Below are 24,047 nucleotides of genomic sequence, written 5' to 3'. Positions count from 1 at the left end.
CTGGCCCATTCCATCAGTATTTTTTATTTGTGTGATGGAGTCTAGTCTACTTTTGGAGTTTAATTAAGGGGTTTTTATAGGTTTGACCCCAAAGCTCTCTCAGCATAACCACTTAAAACTTCTACACAGGATTGTGGGGGTTCACTTACAGAGAGGTGGCCTCTCTGAGCTTAATGAATGTACTAGAATTTTATGAGAAGAATGTTTCCACAGTTTACTACTCCAATGGCTTCAGTATTTTATTTTCAGTGTGGAAAAAAACATATTTTGGATTATATTTTAATGTCTTCCAGCTCTTGCCTCCAACTCCAGAGCCATGTACATGTAGCAGGGATGAAACAGGTGAGGGGAGCATGCTGGGTGAAAGAGCTGGCTTTTAGACTGACTCACCATGGAGCATCACAAAGGGCTTTTCTCCTGCTCTCTGCTTTCTTTTGGCTGGGAAAGCAGCCCTGACCTGGCCTGTGGAGCAGCTCTCCCCAGTGGCCTTTCTCTCAGCTCTGCTCTGGCCTGTCCTGCTTGCTTCCTTTCAGTCTGGCTATTAACGCCTGCTCATCTTAACAAGCTGCTCACTGGGAAAACCATTTGGCAGTGGTTCCACTCCCACAAGACTCTTCCTAATGTGCTCAAATAAAATGAGTTTGTCAGTTCAGTTGTTGTGTGCGCGACCTGACTCAGAGCTTTTTTCTTCAGCCTTTGGGAAGTTTGGTCAGGTTGTGTGCTCAGCCTTTGACCTCGAGGATTCACCCTGCCAAGTGCCATTCTCAACACAGCACCACACAGAAACCAAAATTCCTTCCTTTCAGCCAGGAGATGGAGGCAGGGCTGGAAAATCAAAAAGCCAAAATGAGATTCCATCTGTTCTCCACTGTTAGCAGTGCAGATGACCAGCTGGGTCCTGTGTTCTCATGGAAACTTGCAAGGAGCTGGGCAATTGCAGGAGCTTGTTTTCAGTAGTTTGTGGAAATCTGGGTGAAGCTGAGTAGCACAGCCCATGAGTGAGCAGGTTACTGAACTGCAGCCAGGTGCATTGTTTGACTGCAGGTGATTCATGTTCTCTTTGCATTTTGCTTGCCCTCTTTTCCAGTCTTCATAACTTACTGCCTCTCAGCTTTGCCAGCATTCCAGCACATGGAGTTCACCAGCCTGGTTCTGTCAAAATGATCTGGGTTAGCTCAAACACTTTCAGGAGTCAGTTCTTAAACCCAACCAAAACATTTTGACAGAACTGGGTTGGGGGGTGAGCATGGGGCATGCGCCAGTGAGGCTGAAGAGGAGGCAGGTGAGGGTGAGGGGAGACCCTGCTGTGATGGTCACAGACTGCTTAATTTGTCTGTAGCCAAACAGTGCAAACTGGCTACAGCTTGACTCCTGTTCAGTGAGAAAATGAAATACATAGTCCTGACTCAGTGAAGGAGAAGGGAAAAGGGAGGTTACAACCATAATTAAAACACTCATTTTGGTGAATTTTTGGTAGTGTGTATCAGGTTAACTTGGAAGTCTCAGTCTAATTCATTGTGGGCAATGCTCTAATAATTCTGTCAGTAGGAACAGAAATTTAAAAGTTGTGTCATCTATATCTTACTCTTTCATCATTACAAGTTCAATCTGCAAGAGAGGGCTCTATTTCTGGCATGGGAAGAAATGTCTCATGTTTGGATTGTGAATATTTTTTATGATTTGGATTTAATGATTTTTGTGATATTGTACTTCCTCATTTTTAATGCTTTTAAATGCAGTTACAGTAGGAAAATATTTGGAATCAGACCTATAAATATGGATGGATAATCTTCCTCCTGTGACTGTTCTCACTCATCTAGGCACTCAAGTACTACCAAGAGTTTGAAGGATGTATCTGGCAGAGCATGGGCTGTGGATGACTGGTGGCAGGGTACACGTCACACACACACACACCTGAAGGATTTTCATACCTGGCAATTCTGCCTGGAATGTAGATTGAAGCATGGGATGAAAAAAAGATGGTACTTTTGTTCAGTGTCTCTTAAATGACATGGCAAAGATTTTAATTTCAAAGCCTTTCAGTACATCTCCTGTGGGAAACTGATTCAGCAAGGGTTGTGTGACAGGTGAAATATCTCTGTGCAAACTCAGAATAATGGTGAAAAATGGGAAGGCTCAGGGGACAGCACCACTGCTGCAAGTCATGGCCAGTGAGGTGTAATGCCTAAGGGTTGCCAACATTAAAAATAACTGGGGGAAGAGGATGTCGTTGAATAGAAACCTTTCCAGTTGCCATAGCTGTGCCTGACTGTGATGCTGATTTTCAGGTTGCTTGTTTCTCCCTTAGCTGTTCTAAGCAGAAATAGTTGTTCTCAGTTGTTTGGGTCTTTGTTGACTGACTGTGCTCCCAGCAAAGCTGCACCTGCCCAGGCCATGCCATCAGCATCTGGGCAGAGGGGAAATCTGCTCAAATGTCATCAGTAGGAGGCAGAAGTTTCTGCCTCTGCTCCTTTATCCAGGGTGCTGTCTTCTACTTCTTGGGCCACTGATGAACTAATTGCTAATGATACTAATTTCTGTAGTATCTTACCATGTAATTTGGTTTTAATGTGGGGCTATGTATCATATATATAACAGGAACAATGTTTTCTGTTAATAGCTTTTTGCATAGCAGTGAAATAACCAGTTCTGCATCAAAGTAGTGACCTGAAATATTTTCTGCTGGTGATATCTGTGTTACTGGGGTTTGATATTAACTTGATATTAACTTCTGAGACCAGGGAATTATCCTTGTGGTGTGAGCAAGAGCAGAACATTAAGACCAAGGAAAGGTAGTGTAACTCCACCAGTGTCCCAAACTGGTATAAAACTGGGGTGAAGAGCTCAGCACTAAATTAAGAGGATCTGTGCTTCAACAGAAGTTTCACATGTGAGTCAGAGTCCTGTGATTTTTTGGTACAATTTACATCCTTGTTGCCCTTTATTGCAGCAAAGGTCACTGAAGATGTGGGTGATTTTTAAAGAATCTTGTGAAATTTTAGCTGTGTGACTTCAATCTTAAGGGAGATAATGTGACAAAAACCCAACTGAAGAATGTTGCTCTTGGTGTTCAGATGCTGAACACAAAGTTGGTATTGTCAGCCCTGAGGATAGAGGTGGTTGGGAATGCACTGCTCTACATGGGGGATTCAAGATTAACCTAGTGATAATAATTTTTATGTCTTTTTATGTCTTTATTTCTGGTAAACTTCAGGAACTTTGGAATAATTCCCTGAGTTCATTTCAAATTGCAGAAGTTTTGGAGAAAATAATATGACATCGTCAAGTTTAATTTTAGAAATTAAACAGGTACTTAAGCATCTGCTTGCTAATTGTAAAGAACTATGACTAAAATCCTAAAAGCAGAGTCAGTAACTTTTGGATAATTCTGGATCAATTACAGGAAGCTCATTGTATTTCTTGCTGCATGTGAGATACACTGGTTATGTATCTGTCAGTTCTTAATATGCACAGAGGAAAAATTTTGTGAATTGGAAAGATTTTGTGAATTCTTTGATGTAGAAATTCTGTCTTTAAAATGAACCTTGAAATAATTGTTTTCATGAAAATACTAGCAATAAGAGAAAATATAAAAGTCATGTGATTAGGAACTAATTTGAAGTATTTTCCAAATCTTTTGAGCAGATATTCTTTTACTTATGTGGACATTTAGAAGCAGGAGTCTCCTGTATTATTGCCATTTCACATGATGGTTTCAGGTGCAGGTCTGGCTATCCTCAGAAGGATTCAGAGAACCAGGAAGAGAATGACAGCTTTACTGCACATTAATGGCATTTCCACCTTGACTTCCCCATTGTGTAAGGGGCTTAAATGCCCCCAGATTCCTGTTAGACTGCAGGGAGGTGCTGCTCAATTTACAGGGCAGGAGCCCATGGTTCGCTCAGCCAGGCATTTTCCAGTCACCCATTGGAATTCTCTTTTCTTCCATGCTGGATGTAATTTTGTTGAACCCTGTGAATGACAGTACTCCTGATCTGCTCTGGCACAGGAGGGAGGACAGTTAGAGCTCCTGACTTTCTGTATTTCTTAATATTGCTTCTGCCTTCCTTTTCTGCTTCTTGTTTGTGTTACCTCTTGCTGTGTCTCAAGTAAAATAACCAGTAGGTAGTGTTATGTCACCACACAGGCTTTCAGCACAGGCAGTGATTTTCTAATTCTTTTGAATGCCTCAAAACCTTGGGAAACACAGAAATAGTGGATTTCTCCTTCTGGTTCCCTAGCTTGATATGCTGAGGACTGTAGTTAATTTTGGCATAGCCTGTAAGGCAGGATATGAATGACCAGGTAGATTAATTAGTTTAAAATAACTTGGATGAGTTTAATTGAGAAGTGTTTGGAATTTTGACTTTGGTAGTGTGAGTGTTTCCTACATGCAACAGCAACCATGCCTCTACTGGCCCAAAATCCCCAAATTTGGTATTGAGTGACTTTCTTCATGCTTTTCTTTTTAATTTTGTCTCCATCTTTATATGAGGAAGCCTGGAGAGCCCACGGAATTTAAAGGATATGGGTCACCTGGGATTTATGCAATATGTTCACTTTTGCAAATTACTGTTTAGCACTGAATTGATACTTTTAGAGAACTTTAACTGTAGATTTCATTTCCTGCAGTTAGCAGCAAGTGCAGAAATTGTCATTATTAGGTAAACTTAAGGTTTTCCCTTTGCATAGGACTTTGTATCTATATTATAATTAAAAAGAAGCCTGCCCTGAAAAATTATATTCTGTGTCAGGAGAGTTGGCCAGATAATTAATTATACACTTACTATATAATTCTGTATTTTTATTAATTATACATCTCTTAACTGTGTAGAAAAGTTCATTTTCAAGCAACTGAGATATAATAATAATCCTCAGTGTTCAAACCACCATCCCTTGTGCCAATGTTTTTTGGTATTTGTGATGTAGAGCAGTGTTCAACAATGATCCATGGAATGGTGTATGTCTTGAAATGAATTATTTACTGAGTCATGAATTTCAGGGTCGATTATAAGGTAGATAGGAGAAATATTGCAACTGAAGTGATCTGCTTGTCCAAGAGGGCTGGAAAATGCCAGTGTTGAATATGTGCAGTGAGAAGTGGAATGGATTTTTTTTCTCCCACAGTTTTGAGGATTTTTACGTTACATTTTGTGAGCATTAAAAAACATACGATGGGTCTTTGATTCTTGGAGAGAGGAGTAAACGAGGAGAACAGAGTTTTCCTATCACTTCCAGAGGGGATTTGTCTGCCATGCAACCTCACCTTGGATTTGTAGAGATGCTTCATTTTCCTTTGGAGGCAAATTTGGGTGTGGGGGTGGAGACAATTTCTGCCAGCATGTACGTGCCAGTCGCTTTGTCCAGCTGTGACCTCCATTCTCACTTGCCTGAAAATATTTTTAATTAAAGCTTCCTCATTTGGAGAATTTAGAGATGTGATGACATTTTCCACTTGCCTTGGAGCACGTTTGGAAGGAAATCTTGCTGTTTCTCTCCTACTCTCGTATCTCTAGAATGCTTCAGTTTTTGGGTAAGATTCCTGTCCACACCCAGTCCCCAGCCCTTTCCAGGATCTTTCAGTGCCACTATCAAATCCCCCCAAAAATATGGAAAGATTACAAAACCCAAAGAGACCAAATTTTCTACACGAGAGAGAGATGTGCCATTGATATGCAGGCACATTACAGCTGAAAATTCCAGTTCTTTCTGTGTTCTTGTCCTATTTTTTATGTAGCTGGGAAATTTTTATTTAGCTGGGAATATTTATTCTGTATGGACCTGCTTCAACATGACATGCTGCAGTTATTATTTCAGTTTCATATCATTGATCCCTAAGGAAATATTTTTCACCAGCCAGATCTTTGACTTTTTTTCCCCTCTCCTTTTTTTTCTTTTATTCCTTTGTTCCAGCACTTGCTGAAAGTGTTAGATGAAGTAGGCCAGCTGCTCTTCTTTCTGGAGTGTTTGGAATTAAAATTTCTGATAATTTTAGCTCTTGTTCAATACACCTGAATTAAAAAGCTAATCAGTAATTGACATTTGGAAGATAAAGTCTTCATTTTTGTTTACCCTTCAGGTTAATTTTAAATGAATGTTTCTCAGATCATGTAATTTAAAATGGGGTTTTTTTCTTACAATGATGAGTATTGAACCTAAAATAGAATCATTTCTTGTTGGCTCAGAAATAATTTACTGAGGCTCCTTTTCCCCTAGCTATGAGATTCAGAATGTTTCCCTTATTGTTACTTTCAGCATTTGTTCTCCAACCTGTGTTAGCCATAATAAGATAATTCCCAATAGGGGAAGGAATTACCATTCCTTTATTGATGTTTCAGAGAGCAATATCCACAGCCAGTGCTGTCTCTGAGGATTTGATACACACACATTTCACTACAAATAAGAAGCAATAGTGATTTTGCATACTGTTGATGACATGCTTGGATTTTTGTGTAGATTTTAGTGATTTTTGACATTTTATTAATATAATGAGAAAGGAATAAAAAAATCCTTGAGTGTAGGTTTTGAGCATTGCTTTGTGTTTGCATTTGCTGCTTGCCAACTCTGTGATAAAAAACCCTTCATCATTTGCCCCTTTACCTTCATCATGTCAATTACTAGATATTCTTGGTTAGTACAGACATAATTTAGATGTGAATGATGTGCTTTATTTTGACCATTGCCACAAATGATTTGCAGAATTTTTCTTGTTTCTTGAAGAAGGCTCAAAAAGCCCAACCCAACCACACTGAGAAAGGCTGTTTTAATTTCACCTGGGGTTGTAAATCAATATCCATTTACTATTCAGTTACTGCCTGCATTTCCCTGGGTAATAGTATAACACATGTAATGTCAATGCAGTTTGGCATTTGTCCTCATTAGTATGGCAAAGGACAATTTTTGCAAGAGTAAGCAAGCATCATGCAATATTTGTGACATTTCCTGCAGGACAAAGGAAAGATGCAATCAGTTTGTGTATGAGGACGTGCAGCCCATTTCATGTGGTGCCTCCAACGCTTTCATAAATGAAATCTCTTGAAAAATTAGGCCATATGTTATTCTATTGTGTGTTATTGATTACAGCTGAAAAAGGAAGGCAGGGGTGGCACAGTGTAGCTTTGTGAGTTCTAATTATTGGTTTAATAGTTTAAAATAAATACATCATAAACATATATTCAACAATGTCAGCAGTTGAATTATAGGCCAGTAGCAACATAACAAATAACACTTATGATTATATACACATATGTCCTCATACACATTTCCCTATACATTTATAAACCTCATATATAATTTATTGCTTGCCATTTCAAATCAAAGTATCATACACATTAATTATACATGAGAATCCTGCTTTATAATTGTTATTTCTATGTATGGCTTGGAGTTTGGCCTAAAATACATGTGCTTCTTGCAGGTTATTGAGAATGTTGTGGATACTTGAATTGAAGAGTAAGCCAGGGTTTGGACAAATGAACAGCTACACATCATTCTTTGCTTAGGTGAAAAGCAGATTTTCCAGACTTTCCCATAAAGAGATTTTTCCAGATTTTATAAGAAAAAAACGTTGCTGGCTGCTCCCCACTTGGTGGGTGATGTGGAATGCATTGCTGGTCTCAGCTCCCTGCTCATAGGAAAAATCAGTCTCGCTCTCCTGAGGGTGGACAAACACAATTTTAATTTGTGTTTCTTAACATTTGTGTTTCTTTAAATTGGTGTTAAAGCAATGTGGATGAATTCTGGGAGAATGGGAAACATGACTGATCTAACAGTTAAGCAGACCCTTTGCAGGAGTCCTAAGGTCACTTGAGAGAGTTCTCTGCTCCCTCAGCTCCCAGGCCCCATGCCTTGCCATGGCATCCAGCACACCCTGGCATTGTTATCTGCCTCTTGAAAAAGCATTCTGTGCTGTGGGATTGCTTTGTCACACCAAAGACAAGTTTAAACATTCATAAGATTTCTTTTTTTGTACTAATAATAGTTCTTTGTATCTCCATGTGAAGAGACTGTCTCCTGCTTGAGTCAGAGACTGGGCTGTTGGTTTGTTTTCTGACAGTGAAGTGCAATTAGAACTCATCCCTTTTGAAGCTTGCTAGTGAGAGAGACCCTCTGGCTTCCCAGGAGCTCCCTTTAGACTGATTACATAAACTATTTATTACTTGGGAGAAAGTGTGAGAGAGATTTGGACTTTTTTTTTTTTTAAGTGTTTGTATTAGAAACATCTTTGTTGCTCTCGATATAGTAACATAATCCTTCAGGGGAAGAAGAGTAGTCTTTTTTGACTGAGTAACATGCTCTGCAGAGGGGCTTTTAGTGATCCCAGTGTGCCCAGGTGCCTTGGCAGCTGCTGGGGGAGCTGGAGGAGCAGGAGGCTGTGGGAAGTGTGTGAAGGTAGGGATGGGGAGCAGAGCCCGGCAGGTGCTGGGGAGGATGGTCACCAAGCACCTGGACTGAAGAAGGGTCATTGCTGGGTTCCAGGAGACAGATGGTGAGTTGCAGAGATGGGAAAAATTAATATTTAACAACACAAACTCAGCTCAGTTTGGGCCAGCCATGACTTTGCTCCTGCCAACACCATCTGTAGCATTCCAGAAACACATCCCTACCTCCTCAGCCAAGAGGAGCCAGGCTCAGCAGAGCAGAGGCAAAACACTGTGAGACACCAGCTTCTCTGGAAAGGGAAAAAATGGCAGGAAAAAGGCAGCACCAGTAATTCCCAGCTCCTGCAGCAGTGTGGAGGAACTTTTGGCTGGTTCAGAGAGGGCAGAGGAGTGGAAGGAAGCCTGCAGGTGTTGGATGGGAGAAGCAGCTTGTTCTGGGGTTGCAGTGGGATGAGTGACCAAGGAAGGACAGAGCTTCCTCCCATGCCAGTGAATATCTTTTGACTCCACACTGTACAGTGCCAGTGAAATGAGAACATTTTTACATCTCAGAAGTGGAAGGGCTGTAACTGAAGGAGAGTGGGCAGAGAGGAGCTGGTAGAAATAAAACATGAAATCAGGGCAAAGTTTTAGGGTCAGAATTAGCAATTTGCATTCTAGGGAAAGATTAGGAACACAAATCAGATGCAGCTTAGTTACTAGGCTGGGAATTGGGTTAAAATATTTCTACCTAATAAGCCAAGCACTGAAGAATCCATTTTGAGGTTTTTTATTTTTTTACTTTCTACAATAGATTCAGGAAGAGATCAAAGTTGCAACATAAAACCCAACAAACTTTTTCTGAAGCCATAAGATTACAGCTGCTTTTGGTGAAATCCTTGAAAGCAGGGGCAGAACTGTTGTGACAATTTTGCAACCCCCCCCTTCTCAACTGCACAGCTGGGGACAAAGCATTTGGACAAAGTGGAGGAAAGCTTCCTGCTGACTTCTATTATTCCTTTCTTAGGTAAAAGAGGAAAATATTTTATTCCTAGGAAAGAAAGCATAAAACCACAGTATAAAACCTAGCATAAAATAAATATTAAGTAGGGAGATTGCAGCTATTAAAATGCTGTGTAATGAGAAGGCAGCCCAGGATGGGCACCTTGCTTTCTGTACAGTGCTGGTCTATACCTGAAGCCATCTAATCAGATATAGGTGTCCTTTAATTAACAGTGTACAGTGTAGTAGCAGTGAGGGAATATGATAAAAATAAATGGAAAAGGAAGGCGCTTTATTTACCACACAGGGAAGCCTTTATCGTATGGAAATGATCAGAATTTAAATTTTTCTCACCTGCCACAATTTTCAGCTGCTTTAATTAAAATAGCACCGAGCAGGCGTGGGGTGATGTGCTGGATGCGCTGCGTGCCCCCAGCGCCTGTCAGATGGGAAGGCAGGGGCTACCGACAGGGCAGGATCCGCAGGGACATGGTGCCAGATGGCCCGGCTGATTTTATTAATTTACATCTCCATTACGGCTTTTCTTGCCTCCATCTCTCCGAAGGGTGAGTTCGTTCCACGGGAATCAGTTCACAGCCGTGTTTAACCCTCTGGAGCCCGCAGCCCAGCGCGTTTGTCACTCGCCTGTCCCTCACCTCTGCTCAGCCCAGGATTCGATGAATTAGCCTTCCCTCGGCTGATTCGCTGAATCCTGCTGTCCTAAAGCAGTTCCAGCTGCTTGGCACCAAAATAGTGCCAAGGCAATGCCCTGAGCTGTTTTTCTTCTCTTCCACCCTCACCTGCCCAGCTGCTGCTGGGCATCGCCGCCTTGGGCTGCTCTGTTACCCCCCCCAAAACCTCCCTGGCATCACCAAATAGCCTCACTGTCCTTATTCCAGCTCCGGGGCTCCAGAAAGCACAGAGAAGTACCGAAAAAGGAGAGTTTAAAAGGCTTTTTCCTTTTGGTTTGGTGCTCTCGGCCGCGCTCGGTTCGTGCGGGATCTGCCGCCGCCCGGTGGCTCCTGCGGGAGCTGCTGGGTCTGGGGAGCGCTTGGAGATTCCGGGTGGTGGTCAGAGATTTTGGGTGTTATTTAGAGATTTTGGGTGTTATTTAGAGATTTTGGGTGCTGTTAAGAGATTTTTGGGTGGTGTTGTTATAGATTTTGGGCGTTGTTTAGAGATTTTTGGGTAGCGTTTCGAGATTTTGGGGGATGTTTAGACATTTTGGGTGCTGCTTAGAGATTTTTGGTAGTGATTAGAACTTTTGGATGTTGTTTAGAGATTTTGGGTGTTATTTAGAGGTTTTGGATGTTGTTTAGAGATTTTGGGTGTTGTTTAGAGATTTTGGGGTGTATTTAGAGATTTTGGTAGTGTTTAGAGATTTTGGGTGTTATTTAGAGATTTTGGATGTTGTTTAGAGATTTTGGGTAGTGCTTAGAGATTTTGGGTATGCTTAGAGATTTTGGATGTTGTTTAGAGATTTTGGGTAGTGCTTAGAGATTTTGGGTGTTTAGAGATTTGGGGGGTATTGTTTAGAGATTTTGGGGGGTATTGTTTAGAGATTTTGGGGGGTATTTAGAGATTTTGGGGAGTGTTTAGAGATTTTGGGGAGTGTTTAGAGATAAAGCTGGGAATATGGCCTTCCAAAAAGCAGTTTGGCACACCCAAATGCGTCTGCATTCAGAGCAGGGTTTTTAATTTCTTCCCTCTCTTGCATCCACAGTGATAACAAAGCAACTTTGATTTGTTTGGTTTTTTCTTTTATCAGGGGTTAGTATTGGTGATTGGTAGTTAGTGGGTAGTATTGGCAACAAAATGAGCTTGTCTTGTGTGATTTCAGTGGGAAAAAAAGTCAAACTTAGAAACAACTTCTAGATCCTGACTATATATCCTCTATAAAAAAGCCTGTGCAGCAATTCCTTACTTCATTCAGAAATCTGTAGGATTTCTGTACATTTAGGTCATTCTGTACATTTAGGTCATTCTTGGATTCCAGAAGAGTAGCTAGACTCATTTTGATCATGACTGTAAAGCAGAACAAATAGCAAGATGCATTTCCACATACTGTAGTTTTAGTGACATTCAGGAAAAACACTGAATTCACCCCAAAAATTTGTAGCATGCCATGACAAGAAAAAAAAACAAGAAAAAGCTCTGAATAAAGTGCCATGAAGAGGATGAAACACGATATGATAGCACAGGGCATAAGGCATTGCATTTTCAGTATTCTGAATCATTAAGTAGAATTTTGAACATCTCCGGAACGATTTTCAAAATACCTTGTATTGTGATCCAGAGATGTTTTCCAAACTATGTCAATTTGTCATGGTTTTCCAGTGCATTCCTAGGGATTTCACAGGTGTAGGAAAACTGCATTTCATCCTCCCAAGGCTGACAGTGACACCAGTGTCCATTGCAAAGTGATTTATTCTGTCACCTCTGCTGGGCCTGCAGTGTCCAGCTCTGTGCTGGGGACAAAGCCTGTGCTTCACTGCCAGGGAAGGCACAGATGAGAGGTAGGGATGTCAGGGAGGAATCAGAGACTCTTTGGAGGGTCTGTGGGGTGAGGGGGAAGCAAGGGATCTCATGTAGTCCTTGTGCCAAGTGGGACATGAGAGAAATGTTGGTGGAGCACAGCATTCTGCTTCAGATTATTCTGAAGCCTTATGCTGTATATTAAATATTAGGTAAAAGATTAGATTAGATGAACCAATCAGAACTTGTTAGGCTATCAAAATTAAGTCTTTGGGCACTTAAAATACACATTGTTGAGAAAGATGTGTAAAAATTAGAGGCATAGTTTTGACAAGGATCTCAAATTTTGAGGGTTTTTTGCAAGGCTTGTCCAGACTTTTGAAGCTTTGTTGTCATTTCAGACCTTCTGAGAGCTCCCAGCCTTTCCTTGTTAGATTGACAGCAACCAAATATTTCTTTAGTCTTTCCCTAGCACTCAGAAATTGCCTGTATATTTTTCAGGTGTTCTGTTAAAATAACTTTATGAATGCTTTTTATCCTACCTTTACCAAGTACTTGAGTTCCGTGTTCTCATTGCTTCTATTTCACTCTCTTTCCCTCAGTACATTTTGTCTCAATACTTAATCTTGTTAATACTGTATGTGAGTGAACTAGACTTACAATTATATGACATACAAAATTGTATAAAAAATATTGAATGATTTATTTGGGGATATGAGTACATTATACCAGTAATCTAATTCCCAGTATCTTCCTAAACAGCTTTCAAAACCATTTTTTGATTTCTTTGGGTTTCAAATTGCTGCTGAAATAATGAAAATGGATGGAGCAGCTGATGAATCACCATGACAATGTTTGGTACCAATGGGGACTTTTGCCAGAGTGTTTTTATCAGGAACAGGGTCCCAGTGGCACTGGCCCACTTAGACCTGCAGATACAAATTAAAAAAGAATCCTTGCTATTTCCTTTACTTCCCTTACTGGTGTTGCAACAGCTTGAATTAAAGCTTCTATCAGGAGTAATAAATGAATGTAACTCAAAGCTCTGTGGTAGGTGGCAGCTGAGAGCTGTGGGGTTTTCTGCAGCCCTTGGGCTGATGCTCCTCAGCGGGAAGAGGGCACAGGGACCCCCTTTGGGCACCTCCTTGCAGCAGGTCAGAGCCAGCAGTGTCCTCCCAGCCCAACCTTCACAAACCAGTCAGCAGGAAGGGCTGGAGGGCTCCTGATGGCCTTTAGAGAATGGTGTTAAACAATAAGAACTAACTCTTCTTTGCCTGCCCTGACACACAGCTCTCTCCTGAGGGAGCCTGGGGAACCCACGTTTCACGTGCAAATTAAGCAATGGGAATGTTTCTGTGAAATGTGAAGTCCCTGAAAAAAATTGTTTTCTATGAAAGAGCTAAACCTTACTTTGCACATCAGCATCAGAAGTTTTATGGCTGTAGCTTGAACCAGACTTCTGAAAAAGGAAATGAAACAAAATCAAAGCAAGCCCAGAATTAGAAATAACATTAAATGGTTACTTCTTACACCAAGAATCAATATTGGTCTGGTAAGTGGGATTCTATTTTCAAGCCTTCCTCCTGCCTGTGGGGACTTCATTACTGCTGGCATCAGGCATTGGATGCCCTGGCAGTCTGCACTCAGCCCCACAGGTAAATATAAGCTCCTGACTCTGACCAGGCTGGGTCAATTCACAATTTGTTGATTGGAACTGTCATTAATTATGGCTGCAAAAGCAATTGCAGGTGACAATACAAGCAAAATAAGCACCAGCTGTTGTGGAAATCATAAAGTAGGAAATCTTGGTCCCAGGTTGTGTTTCTCAGTAGCACAAATGATAATAATAAAGAAGTAGCACAGTAATTAGTACTATTTTTCATTTAATAGGTGGGACATGACCAGAGGACATACTAATGTCTGACTTTTTTTTTTTTCCCCAGGATGATTTTCTGTATAGTGTCTCTGTTCTAAGTGGAATCCTTTGCACAGTCTTGGCAGTAATCAAATTTATGCTGGGAAAGGTCCTTACAAGCAGAGCACTGATAACTGATGGTGAGTGTGACATTGATCCTGCTGCTTTTATAGACTCTCCCAGGGACCCCTGCATGATGAGAGCTGTGAAAGAGCACTGAAATAAAGCAGCTACTGAGAAATGGGAAAAAACCCAGACCCAAACCCTAGAACAGTCTGTGGTACCACTGGCCTCTAGCACAGATAGCTCAGCTGAAATGAGCTATCTAACACCATTAAAGAGTTCAGTGTTGGGGTCCATGGATGTGCTGGGAGAGCCCTATCCTCTGCCACAGCTGCCTCAGGTCTGGAATTCAGGTAACAGAGCAAACCAGACTTAGCCTGACTCTGCTTTTCCAATCATCTAATGTATCCTATGGCTAGAAATATTATCAGTAATGCCTGGTGGAAGCCAAGCAGTGGATGTGTGGATAGTGAGCAATAACAGAGTTAGAGGTAGAGCAGATAATGGATCAGAGGTGTGTTAGTCAGAGTTAGGCTGCAGCAGGGGGATGCGACACCAATTTAGAGAGCTTTGGTTAGGTCACCTCCATCCTCACCGCCTGTGCCTGGTAAAATCCTGAAAGCTCAAATGAAGCAAAGTCTGCTGCCTGCCTTGAGCAGGGATCATCACAGTGCTGGTGCCATCCCTTTGGTGTCATTTGTCACCACAGTGACACTCACCCTGCCGCTCAGCAGAGCTGCTGGGGCAGAGCAGGTGTGAGACAAACCCTTCCCTGCCCTGCGCTCCTCTGGCCCTGCTGGGGTTTGAGATCCCTTGCTGGGATCTCCTCCTCTGCACCCTTGGAGCCCCTCACTGCTTCTGGTTTTAGAGGCAGGTTGGAAATCATGCTTTAAAAGTAGGTCCAGATATTCCTCTCACTGCCAGGGCTCAAGCTCCTGACTCCTCAGAAATCCCAGGGATCTGCCCTTCACACGGGTGAGGCCACAGTGATGGCAGAAGTTTCACAGCCCCCTACAAATCTCTCCTGGTTTTATCTGCCAGGGCAGTGTGAAATACTCAGTAAACAACACTGTAGGGTGTTCATGATTCATGGGTTGTGGTACCTAAATTATTTTACTCTTTGCTACAGATTTCACTATGAGGAAATTCAATTCTCAGCTTACTCTAGATATACATAAATTTTGCTTTATTTTAAGCAAATTAAACATACTTATTTTTTTTCTAGATGATGTGTGATAGCACATATTATGAGTATCTCTATCTTCCCACTTATATAAATTCTTCATGAGTATTTATATTTTAAATCTGAAAGAAGCAGAAAAGACATCAGAATAGCAGTGAGGGGGTTACAACTAAGCCATTGCCTCCCTGCATTTGGGATTCTCTCCCAGCAGATCTCCAGCTCAGAGATCTTATTCTTTCCAATGGGGTCTGCCACTCTGCCACGTTTGAAAACAAAAATATCTGCAACCTGCAGAAAGGATTGTGGAGAAGGTACTGGGAACTGCAGCCCAGTGAGTCTGACTTCCTTCCCCTGCCAGGGTGGAAGTGGGACACGTTGACCACTTCAGAGCTGTGCCTAGGCACAATGAGGAACCCTCCCTTCAAAAAAATGTAGCTTAGTTTTGAAACAGAGCAGTTTATTCAGCCAAAATATTAACTGAAAATTCCTAAATAACTCCAGCTCTGAATTGTTCTCCTGTATGACAGAGAAATCTCTCTCCCCATAATTACATCCTCATGCTAATGATACTGCTTCTGAGCTGGAGACTGCTTATTCTTGGATTAAAAAAAATTAGGGAAAAAAGTATACAATTACCTCAGCCTGGTTTTTATCTCTCTTCTCCCCTTTAGAGCAACTTTAGAAAATGTAGGAGGCTGATCTTAACATGTGTGGTTAAATATCTGCTTTCACGAGATATATTTACATAGGTACTTGATTTATTAATGATCAGGAAGAGACAATGTGATTCAGCAGCTGAAACAGATTTAGCAGTCCCTTGCATATCTTTTTTTAGTGTTTTCTGTTTCCTGTTAATTTACCTCCTGTGATCCCTGGCTCCAGACCAACAAACTGTTTTGAGTAAAAGGAGCATGAATTCTTATTCCTAAAAAATAGATTTATTTTCTGAACAGCAAATTCTCTTTTATGCATGTCAACCTCTATTAATTTTTTTTAATTTTTTTTTTAGAGCAGGGCTTAACAGCAATTTATCTTTAAATCCTGCATGTATGAATCCTAATGAGGCAAAATGTCATTTGTACAGTTTGTTTACAGCAAAAGCTCTTGGCCTTTTGGGTAATAAAAATAGCCATTTCCTGCCTTGAATGTTGTGACATCCCAGAGGACAACTCTGTGACAGTCAGTGATGTCAGCCAGCTTTCCTGTAGGTTTTAGGTACCTGTTTCCTACCCAGATTTAGCCACCTGTTTTTTCCTGTGCTGGCCTTATGCTCAGAGCAGTGTCTGGATTAATACCTGCAGCCATTCCATGATTTCCTGCCACATCAGCAGAGAAAGGTTTGCCTGAATGAGAGTCTGGAAGGGAAAACAATTTCCTTTGCAAGTAGCTTTTAAATTATTTGGGACCATCAGCCAAGAATGACATGAAAATGTTTTATTCTTTTTATTCTTTTGCATGAATCCATTGTGCTGATGGATTCTGAATTAAGCTGGAGCAGGGGAAGTAACACTGGTTTAACGTTCTAATTATTAATTTATATTTTATATTCTTTATATCTATAGACACAATATGCATAATTTCAATGAGTATAAATGAGTAAATAGACAAAGACTGGATGTGAGGGGTGTGGATGAAAGGACAGACTCAGGAACAAGTGTCAGGTGTATCATTGTTGGCAGTCATGGGGAGCTGCAAAAACCTGGCTAAGAGCTGTAAACAGCAGCTGGCTAGAGCTGACTCACCAAGCAATATAGAATATTTCAAGTTTGATATTTCATTTTTTATCTAGGTTAAATAGTGTATGGATCTACCAAATTAATGCATTCTCAGTGACTTTTTTGTGTAGAACAAAAGGGGTATTTTTTGGGTTATTGTGGAAAAAAATAAGAAAAAGGGAATTTGGAGTTAAAAATCAGAACACAAAGAATTACTTATAAAACCCCAAATCAATAATCAATCCAATAGGAGTTAAATAGAAAAGGGCAGTAATTTTTCCAAAAGCTCTGTGAGAATTTTAAAGGGACAGTCTTGGAGAAAAAGAGAACAGGTTAAAAAAAAAGGAATCTAAAAGGATGTTCATTAGAATTGCAAATAGTAGATAAGAAGCTACTGTGGTACATCTAAAGCATAAACAGAAAATATTACCAGGATTATTCTGTATGTCATCAGCAATGTCTACAGCTCTAGGCAATAGTGCCAAGCATGTAAATAAATATATGGAATGGGATCAAAACTCCAAGAGAGGCCTTTGACAGGGAAACTGTGCAAAACCATTTCCCTTTCCATGAGTTCCTGGCATTCATCCTTTAATTATTTCTTTTTTCCCTTCTAGGTTTCAACTCTCTTGTAGGTGGAATAATGGGATTTTCCATCCTTCTTAGTGCAGAAGTGTTTAAACACAATTCCTCTGTCTGGTTCCTGGATGGCAGTATAGGAGTGTTGATTGGACTTACAATATCTGCCTATGGAATCAAGTGAGTATCTCCTGGGAGCAGGCAGGGCCCTCAGAGGTGGGAGCTCATAGCCTTTAAGAGTTTAGGTGATTCCAGTGAAATCAGGCCCTGGAATTTATTAGACAAGCAGCCAATGCTGGAATGTGTGGAAAGGGTTATAAAAGGCTGGGTCCCCCACATCAGCTGGAAAGCAGCCAGGACTTAAAATAAATCAGAATAATTTTAATAATTTTTGTATACTTGGAATATAATATCTGAAAAATAACCACAAATGATGGATAAAACCAGTCCTCTTTGCGTTTATGGCACATTTCTGAGCACTGCTTTGCCTTTGGATTAAAGGAAAGGTGCCCAAAATTAAAGAGGGATCTTGCTATTGATTTCTGTCCCAGCCCTACCTTTGTCACCCTCTGAACTGAGGGTTCCTGCTCATGTTTCAGATGCTGTTTCTCTTGAATTTTAAGATGCTTTCTTGATTCACATCAGAAACAGAATAAAAAAATCAAACGGAGCTCTGCCATGCCCTTCATTGCTGCCACAATTTCCCTTCACTGCATGGACTCTAACCCGAATTTTGGACTTTATCCCTCATGGCTTACCTGCCACAAGAGAAAGTGGGAGATGGAGCATCTTAGTTGGAATTATGCCCATTGAGAAGCAGCCCTTGGCCAGGCTGCAGTCAGCCCTCAGCTGGAAACTGTGTGGGTTTATTTTTTTTTTTTTAACTTGGAAAATTCAATTAACATTTTAATGAGGAGTACCACTTTTAAATAGGTTGGGTATAATCACAATTTCCACTGTAAAACTTAACTGTTCTGGAAAGCTGTAAAGGCTCTTATGGCACCTGAGCTCTTTTTTATTCATGAATATTTAAATATTCAGTTCTGGGGCTGTCCTGTGCATGATCCTTTGTGTGGTGGACTACAGCTGGCCTGTTACCTATATTCTTAAATAAATGAAATCCTTTATCTTCATTTCTTTAAATATATCAAATCCTTTTAATAGTGTCACCTGTTTTAGGATATACATAACACTAGGCATTCCCCCTTTTCTCTTTAAAAAATATATTTTAAAGTGCTATGTAGTGGATACTAGTGGTGTGCCACACCTTATAGCTGTAAGAATTGTATTTAGTGAGGTTTACAACTGCTTCTGAAAGCGCTAGTTACAAGACTAATACAAAATTATCAAAGGAAACATGTTGTGTCTTAGTTAGGTTTCACAGGCAACATTTTGACAAATGAGGAAAAATGACACATGTTTGTGTTTGTCATGTCTTTAAAACATTTGATTCTTGAAGTATTTGAGTAAAGTTACAAGTGAGTTGTCATTCTAAGGATCTCATTGATGGCCCAAGGTGTATTTTTCTATGAAGGATTGTGAATAATCACTAAACTGAAAGTGACAAAGTTATGTTGTAATTATTTAGAGTTATCACAAGGTATGTCCAGTTAGATATAAGGTGATAAAGCCTGGGTAAATACTATCATGAGCATTGTTTGAAAATAATGTATGTGAGGCTTACTTTTACAGGCATATTGAATAGATATATTATATTATATTATATTATATTATATTATATTATAGTATAGTATAGTATATGTGTATACCTAGGTAATAGGTATATAATGTTATGTTTTGTATTATATAATATTATAATGATATATTATAAAATATTATATAATAAATTATATATTATATGTTATAGATATTATATATTATATTATATTATATTATATTATATTATATTATATTATATTATATTATATTATATTATATTCTATTCTATTACCCATAGGTTACCTTTTGGTGTTTTCTTAATAACCCTCTAAGCTTTAGGGGTTTATTTGCACCAGCTGTGTTCCAGCTGAGCTCTGTGCTGTCCCTGCAGGCTGCTCATGGACATGGTGCCCCGGGTGAGGCAGACGCGGCACTACGAGATGTTCGAGTGAAGGTGCTGCCCTCTCCCTGCAAGGACTGTAAAGCCACAGCGTCCTGGCAAGTGGTGCCAATGGTATTTTCCTGAACATGCAGTTTGTTTCCCCGTGGTCTGTTTCTGTTGAAGTTTGTTTGAATGGGAAATCTCTCTGTAAATCTGGCATATTGTGCACACTGCTTGCAATTCAGCCAAACTGCAGCGTTTTGGTTTTTTGGATTTTTTTTTTTATTTCCTTATTTATTTCCAGTATGCTATTGATTCCTGTGACAATAGAAAACATGCAGTTTGCAGCTTGAACCCAGCTGCCATGTTGTATATTCCAGAGTGAAAGTGTTCTCAATGGTGTGGTAAGCCTGTGGGTAAAGAAGTGCCAGTTTCAGATTTGAGTTTTGGTTTTTTTTTTTCTCCCCTGGCCTGTATTTTCCCAAACACATGCTGTAACAGGAGTACAATCCTTGCTAACCTCTTCGACTAAGAGTATCTTACATAGAGTCTGGACACCAAGAGCTGTGTTGCTTAAAACACCTAAGTAGCTACTTCCACCCTCTTGTTGAAATAGACAGCCAGAAAGAGCAGGCACTGCCCTTCCTGTGATCAGAGAGATTCTGCATTTTACCCCCAAATTAACTGAAACGATACCTCTTCAATTTAAATTCTATTTTTTCTGAATGAGACACTGTTCATAGCTTTGCATGGACCAAACAAGCACACACAGTATTACTGTACAGACCAAAGCCAAAAAAGTCATGCAGGGAAGAGGAGCTGCTCAAGGAATGGGATTTTCATCTCCTATTTTACCATCTGCAGCTGTAGCAGCGTGTGTGACGTTGTGGTTGCTCTGTAGTCTGACAAAGGCACAGCAGTGGCTCAATCTCATGGTGAGATACAGATCTATTTATTAGGTTTAGATTGTCCTGTAAAGTGTTGCTCACTTTCCACCACACATCTTATATATTACTTAATAGCAGGTTAAATGATTGAAGAATCTTGATGTATAATCAATAAAACTGGTATCTATTTTATACAGTATCTGTAAGTAACATTTGAAAACTATTTCCAGAATGTATCATAGAACAAAGTCTTCCTGTATAGCAGCTATTAAACTGGATTCTCTGGCTATAGCCATTTTCTCTTTATTTGATGTATTCCAGGTCGGTTTTCACAACAGAGAATCAGTGTTGTTGCTTCTATTTATCACAGGTGAATAAAAAATAGGACAGACCACTGCAGAGTTTGGAGTAAGGCCATGGTGAGTAGGTGAGTAGCTAGAAATGCCCATTTCTAGTACATAACAATAGACTGCAGATATGAGAGTAGATGTACAATTAGACTGATCAGTGAGGGATGTACAGAGGAGACACTGTTTTTTTTTTCACAAGTGGGATGTTAAAAACTCCATTTCCCATCATCTGTGACTTGAGCAGGTCCTTAAGGAGCTCTAGTAAATGCCCACTCCCACTGATCAGTGTTGGAAGAGACCACCCAGTGGTTTCCCGGGCAGTACCCATATGGGAGAGACAATATTGGAAAGAGAACATGCCTTGGTACAGGATTCCTTATGGCAAAACGAAGCTTGCCCTGCTGCTATCATTTGTTTTCACATGTTTTGGATCAATTAAGTTCGTATTTGTATGCAAAGTGGTGCTATCAGTGCTGATGCTGCTTGTGCCTTGCTGTCACAGGATAATGTCACCCAGTTGCAAAGGAGCTACTTCAGAGGAGCATTCAGCAAGGACTCCAGAAGGACTGGAAGGTGTAGGACTGCTCACTGTATTCAGCACAGGTGGATTTTTAAATATCAAACGCCACCCCAAGACCCTTGTGCTTTTCCTGTTATGTTTTCCTCTAACACCAGTTCCACGAAGGGAGCTGTGAGCTGGTATTAGCAGTGTTTGTCAGGTATCTTCAGCCTCAGGACCACAGAGCCAGGGCCTGAACCCAGCAATATTAGACATTTCATGAGTTTGTTAGTGTTCTTGATACTGTTTACCCCTTTCCACTTCCCCAAGGGCTTTATTCCCACTCAGTCCCATTGAGAATTTTGAGAATGACATTTGAGAACTACAGAAGTGCTGCTCCCCAGGGCTGCAGTCCAGCAGCCTGTTTGTGCCCATTGATGCAGAAAACTGAGAAGGGACATGGTGGTGGCTGAGCTCCTGGTATAACCTTTGCCACACCAAAGTCCTAAACCACTGAAAGTATGCAGGACACTCAAACCAACACCCAGCTGAAACATGAAATAGTCCTGTTAGAATGCTGAGTGTAAACAGGAGCACAGAAGTGCTGCTCACGGACAAAGGAAGGTTAAACACTCAGTTAATGAAGTTTCACACTTCCTTATGTCTCTGGCATGCTCTGAGGATGTTTCTAAGTACAGACACCTGAAAAGGATATGTGGTTAAACAAGTTAATCATACTCTTATTAGATTCATTGAAACCAATTGCAGAGAGTTTTCAGTTACCACAGGTGCTTCAAAGCACCTGGTAAATTGCTGGTAAATGCAAGAAAATAACAGAAATCCTTGTGATACTTGATAAAGTCCAGGAAAAAATGATTCTCAGAAATGGTGATAAAGCCACCTGGCTTAAAGGAGACTCTGTGGTATGTGACAATAGCAGAGAAAACAACTGCTCATCCATCTCTTGTGACACTGCTCGAGCAGCCACCTCAGAGGGAACAGTTCCTAGATGAGCTGGCTTTATTAAATGTCAGTGCCTGCTGATTTTTCTGACTATGAGATGGCAGGTTTGCTTCTAGCTAGGCTAAGGGAAGGTGGACTTTTCAAAAGCTGCAACAGCTCAAAAGCACTGGGACTAATCACCTGAAACTTGGCACTGGCCACCACAATAACCTGCCTGGTGCTCACAGCAGCCTCAGCACTGCCAGGGGCTCTTTGTTGTGCACAGGGTGCGAGGAAGGAGCCTCAGTGCTCACACAAGGAACAGCATTGGCCAGAATGAGCCTGCAAACCGACACTTATTAAAGTCTGGCCAAGCTCAGAATTGCAAATTAATCCCTGAAAGTGACTGCGACACAGATGCTTTGAATCAGGCCATATTGTTCAGCAGGGAAGGGAGCTCAACAACTCTGTCAGGATTACAGGAACTGCAATCTTGAATCCCCAGCCATGACCCACACACACCAGGTAGGCATGGGAAATGATAATGTTCACTTTTAGCTAAAATCCAGATTTTTTTGAATCTTGATTGTCATTTAAAAAATCACCAGACTAACATCTGCTGCTGATTTATTCCATTTTACTTCTTGCTGTAGTAGGCAGACCATAAATAAGCATCATCCAACCACGGTGGAAAAAGAGCCACAAAAGAAGCTCCCTGATGATATTCCAGGAATGGACCTGAAGCAAAGATCCCAGACAAGAAGCTCCTCAGATGTGGGCAAATTCAGCTGTAGGTACACCTGCAGCTGGGAATGTACCACAAAGGTGCTCACCACTGCTAATACCACTTGCATTTCTGCAATCCCAGCTGCCTGGGAAAAAGTGAAGGCATTTCTGGCATTCTTTTTTGTGGCCCAACTCATGGAGATGCTAGGCCATGGGACAAGGATTAACAGAATTGTTTGGATTGGGAGGGATCTTTAAAGGTCATCTAGCCCAAGGCCATCCACTCCCTCTATTAAAGCTTAATAATATGCAGACCAGGAATGTTTGTTCCCAATCTGACAACACATTTTCCTTGGCAGTCAAATGAAGAGCTGAGGAAGCTCCTTGACAGAGATTGTCCCTGGAATTCATGGACCTGTGTAGATGCTTCCCACAGGGGTTCCACACAGTTCTGCTGTGCTGGCAGTGATTTCTCACCTCTCTGCCCGTGCTGGGTGTGCTGCCACCGAGAGGAGCTGTGAAAGAGCCATCCCTGCACCTCTGGCTGTGTTCATCCAGGACCAGGAACTGCTCAGGAGCAGCACACAAAAACACATTCCTGTGGCCTGGCACATGGGGCCAGGTTATGCAATGTGAGAGCATAATTAATGCAGTAACAGAGCAGCCAGGGGTGTTTCCCTCTCCTGTTCCCCCAAGGCTGGGAGCTGCTGTTTTCCTTTCAGCCACGGGATTGCTATTGGGGGTGGCACTGAACAGTTCCTGCTTTTTCCCTGTTCAGTGGGCACAGCTGCCCCCAAGCCTCCAGCCCACTCACCAGGAGCTGCAGGAGAAGGGAAGCTCAGAGCTCAGGTCCTGCAGGGGCTGACACCAGCACCACCATCCAGCTGCAGGCAGGCTCAAAGTACATTTTCTTCCATGTTAGTTTGGCAAGTAGCTGGGAAACATCCCATTTTGTCAGCTCCCACTGCTGGCACCAAACCCAGCACCCTTCTGAGCTCACCTCTTGCTGACACAGGCTGTAGGGATTATTGTCACCCCTCACCTCACCACGCAGCAAGGAGTGGAGGCAGCTCCTGTTAAACAGGCCAAGTGACAATGCCAACCTCCTGTCACTGGGCAGAACCCGAGCCTGCAGCTGATCACACAAATTCCACCCTGATCACACCAATTCCACCCTCCTATGGAGGTGAGGAGGGAATTAAAGCCAGGAGGGGTCTCTGGGGATTTGGCAGCTTCCCTTCCAAGATCCCCTGTACTTTCAATGGAAGCACCAGCTGTTACCTGCTGAGCCACCAAAGGTTCTCACCTCG

The 24,047-nt window shown here is 41.3% G+C and overlaps 1 protein-coding gene across 1 annotated transcript in view; it reads left to right on the top strand.

The window, feature by feature from the left end:
- Window positions 1-20,511, top strand: part of TMEM163 (transmembrane protein 163) — an 87,855-nt gene extending 67,344 nt beyond the window's left edge. Inside the window, exons 6-8 of the mRNA XM_036386583.2 lie at window positions 13,781-13,892; window positions 17,331-17,472; window positions 19,343-20,511. Of these exons, the coding sequence (XP_036242476.1) occupies window positions 13,781-13,892; window positions 17,331-17,472; window positions 19,343-19,403 (315 nt within the window). The 3' untranslated portion in view covers window positions 19,404-20,511. The remainder of the gene's footprint in view (window positions 1-13,780; window positions 13,893-17,330; window positions 17,473-19,342) is intronic.
- Window positions 20,512-24,047: the final 3,536 nt, after the last annotated feature.

This window comes from Molothrus ater, chromosome 7 (assembly GCF_012460135.2).
Source record: "Molothrus ater isolate BHLD 08-10-18 breed brown headed cowbird chromosome 7, BPBGC_Mater_1.1, whole genome shotgun sequence".
Lineage (NCBI taxonomy): Eukaryota > Metazoa > Chordata > Aves > Passeriformes > Icteridae > Molothrus > Molothrus ater.
This window is presented reverse-complemented; position numbering and strand designations above follow the sequence as displayed.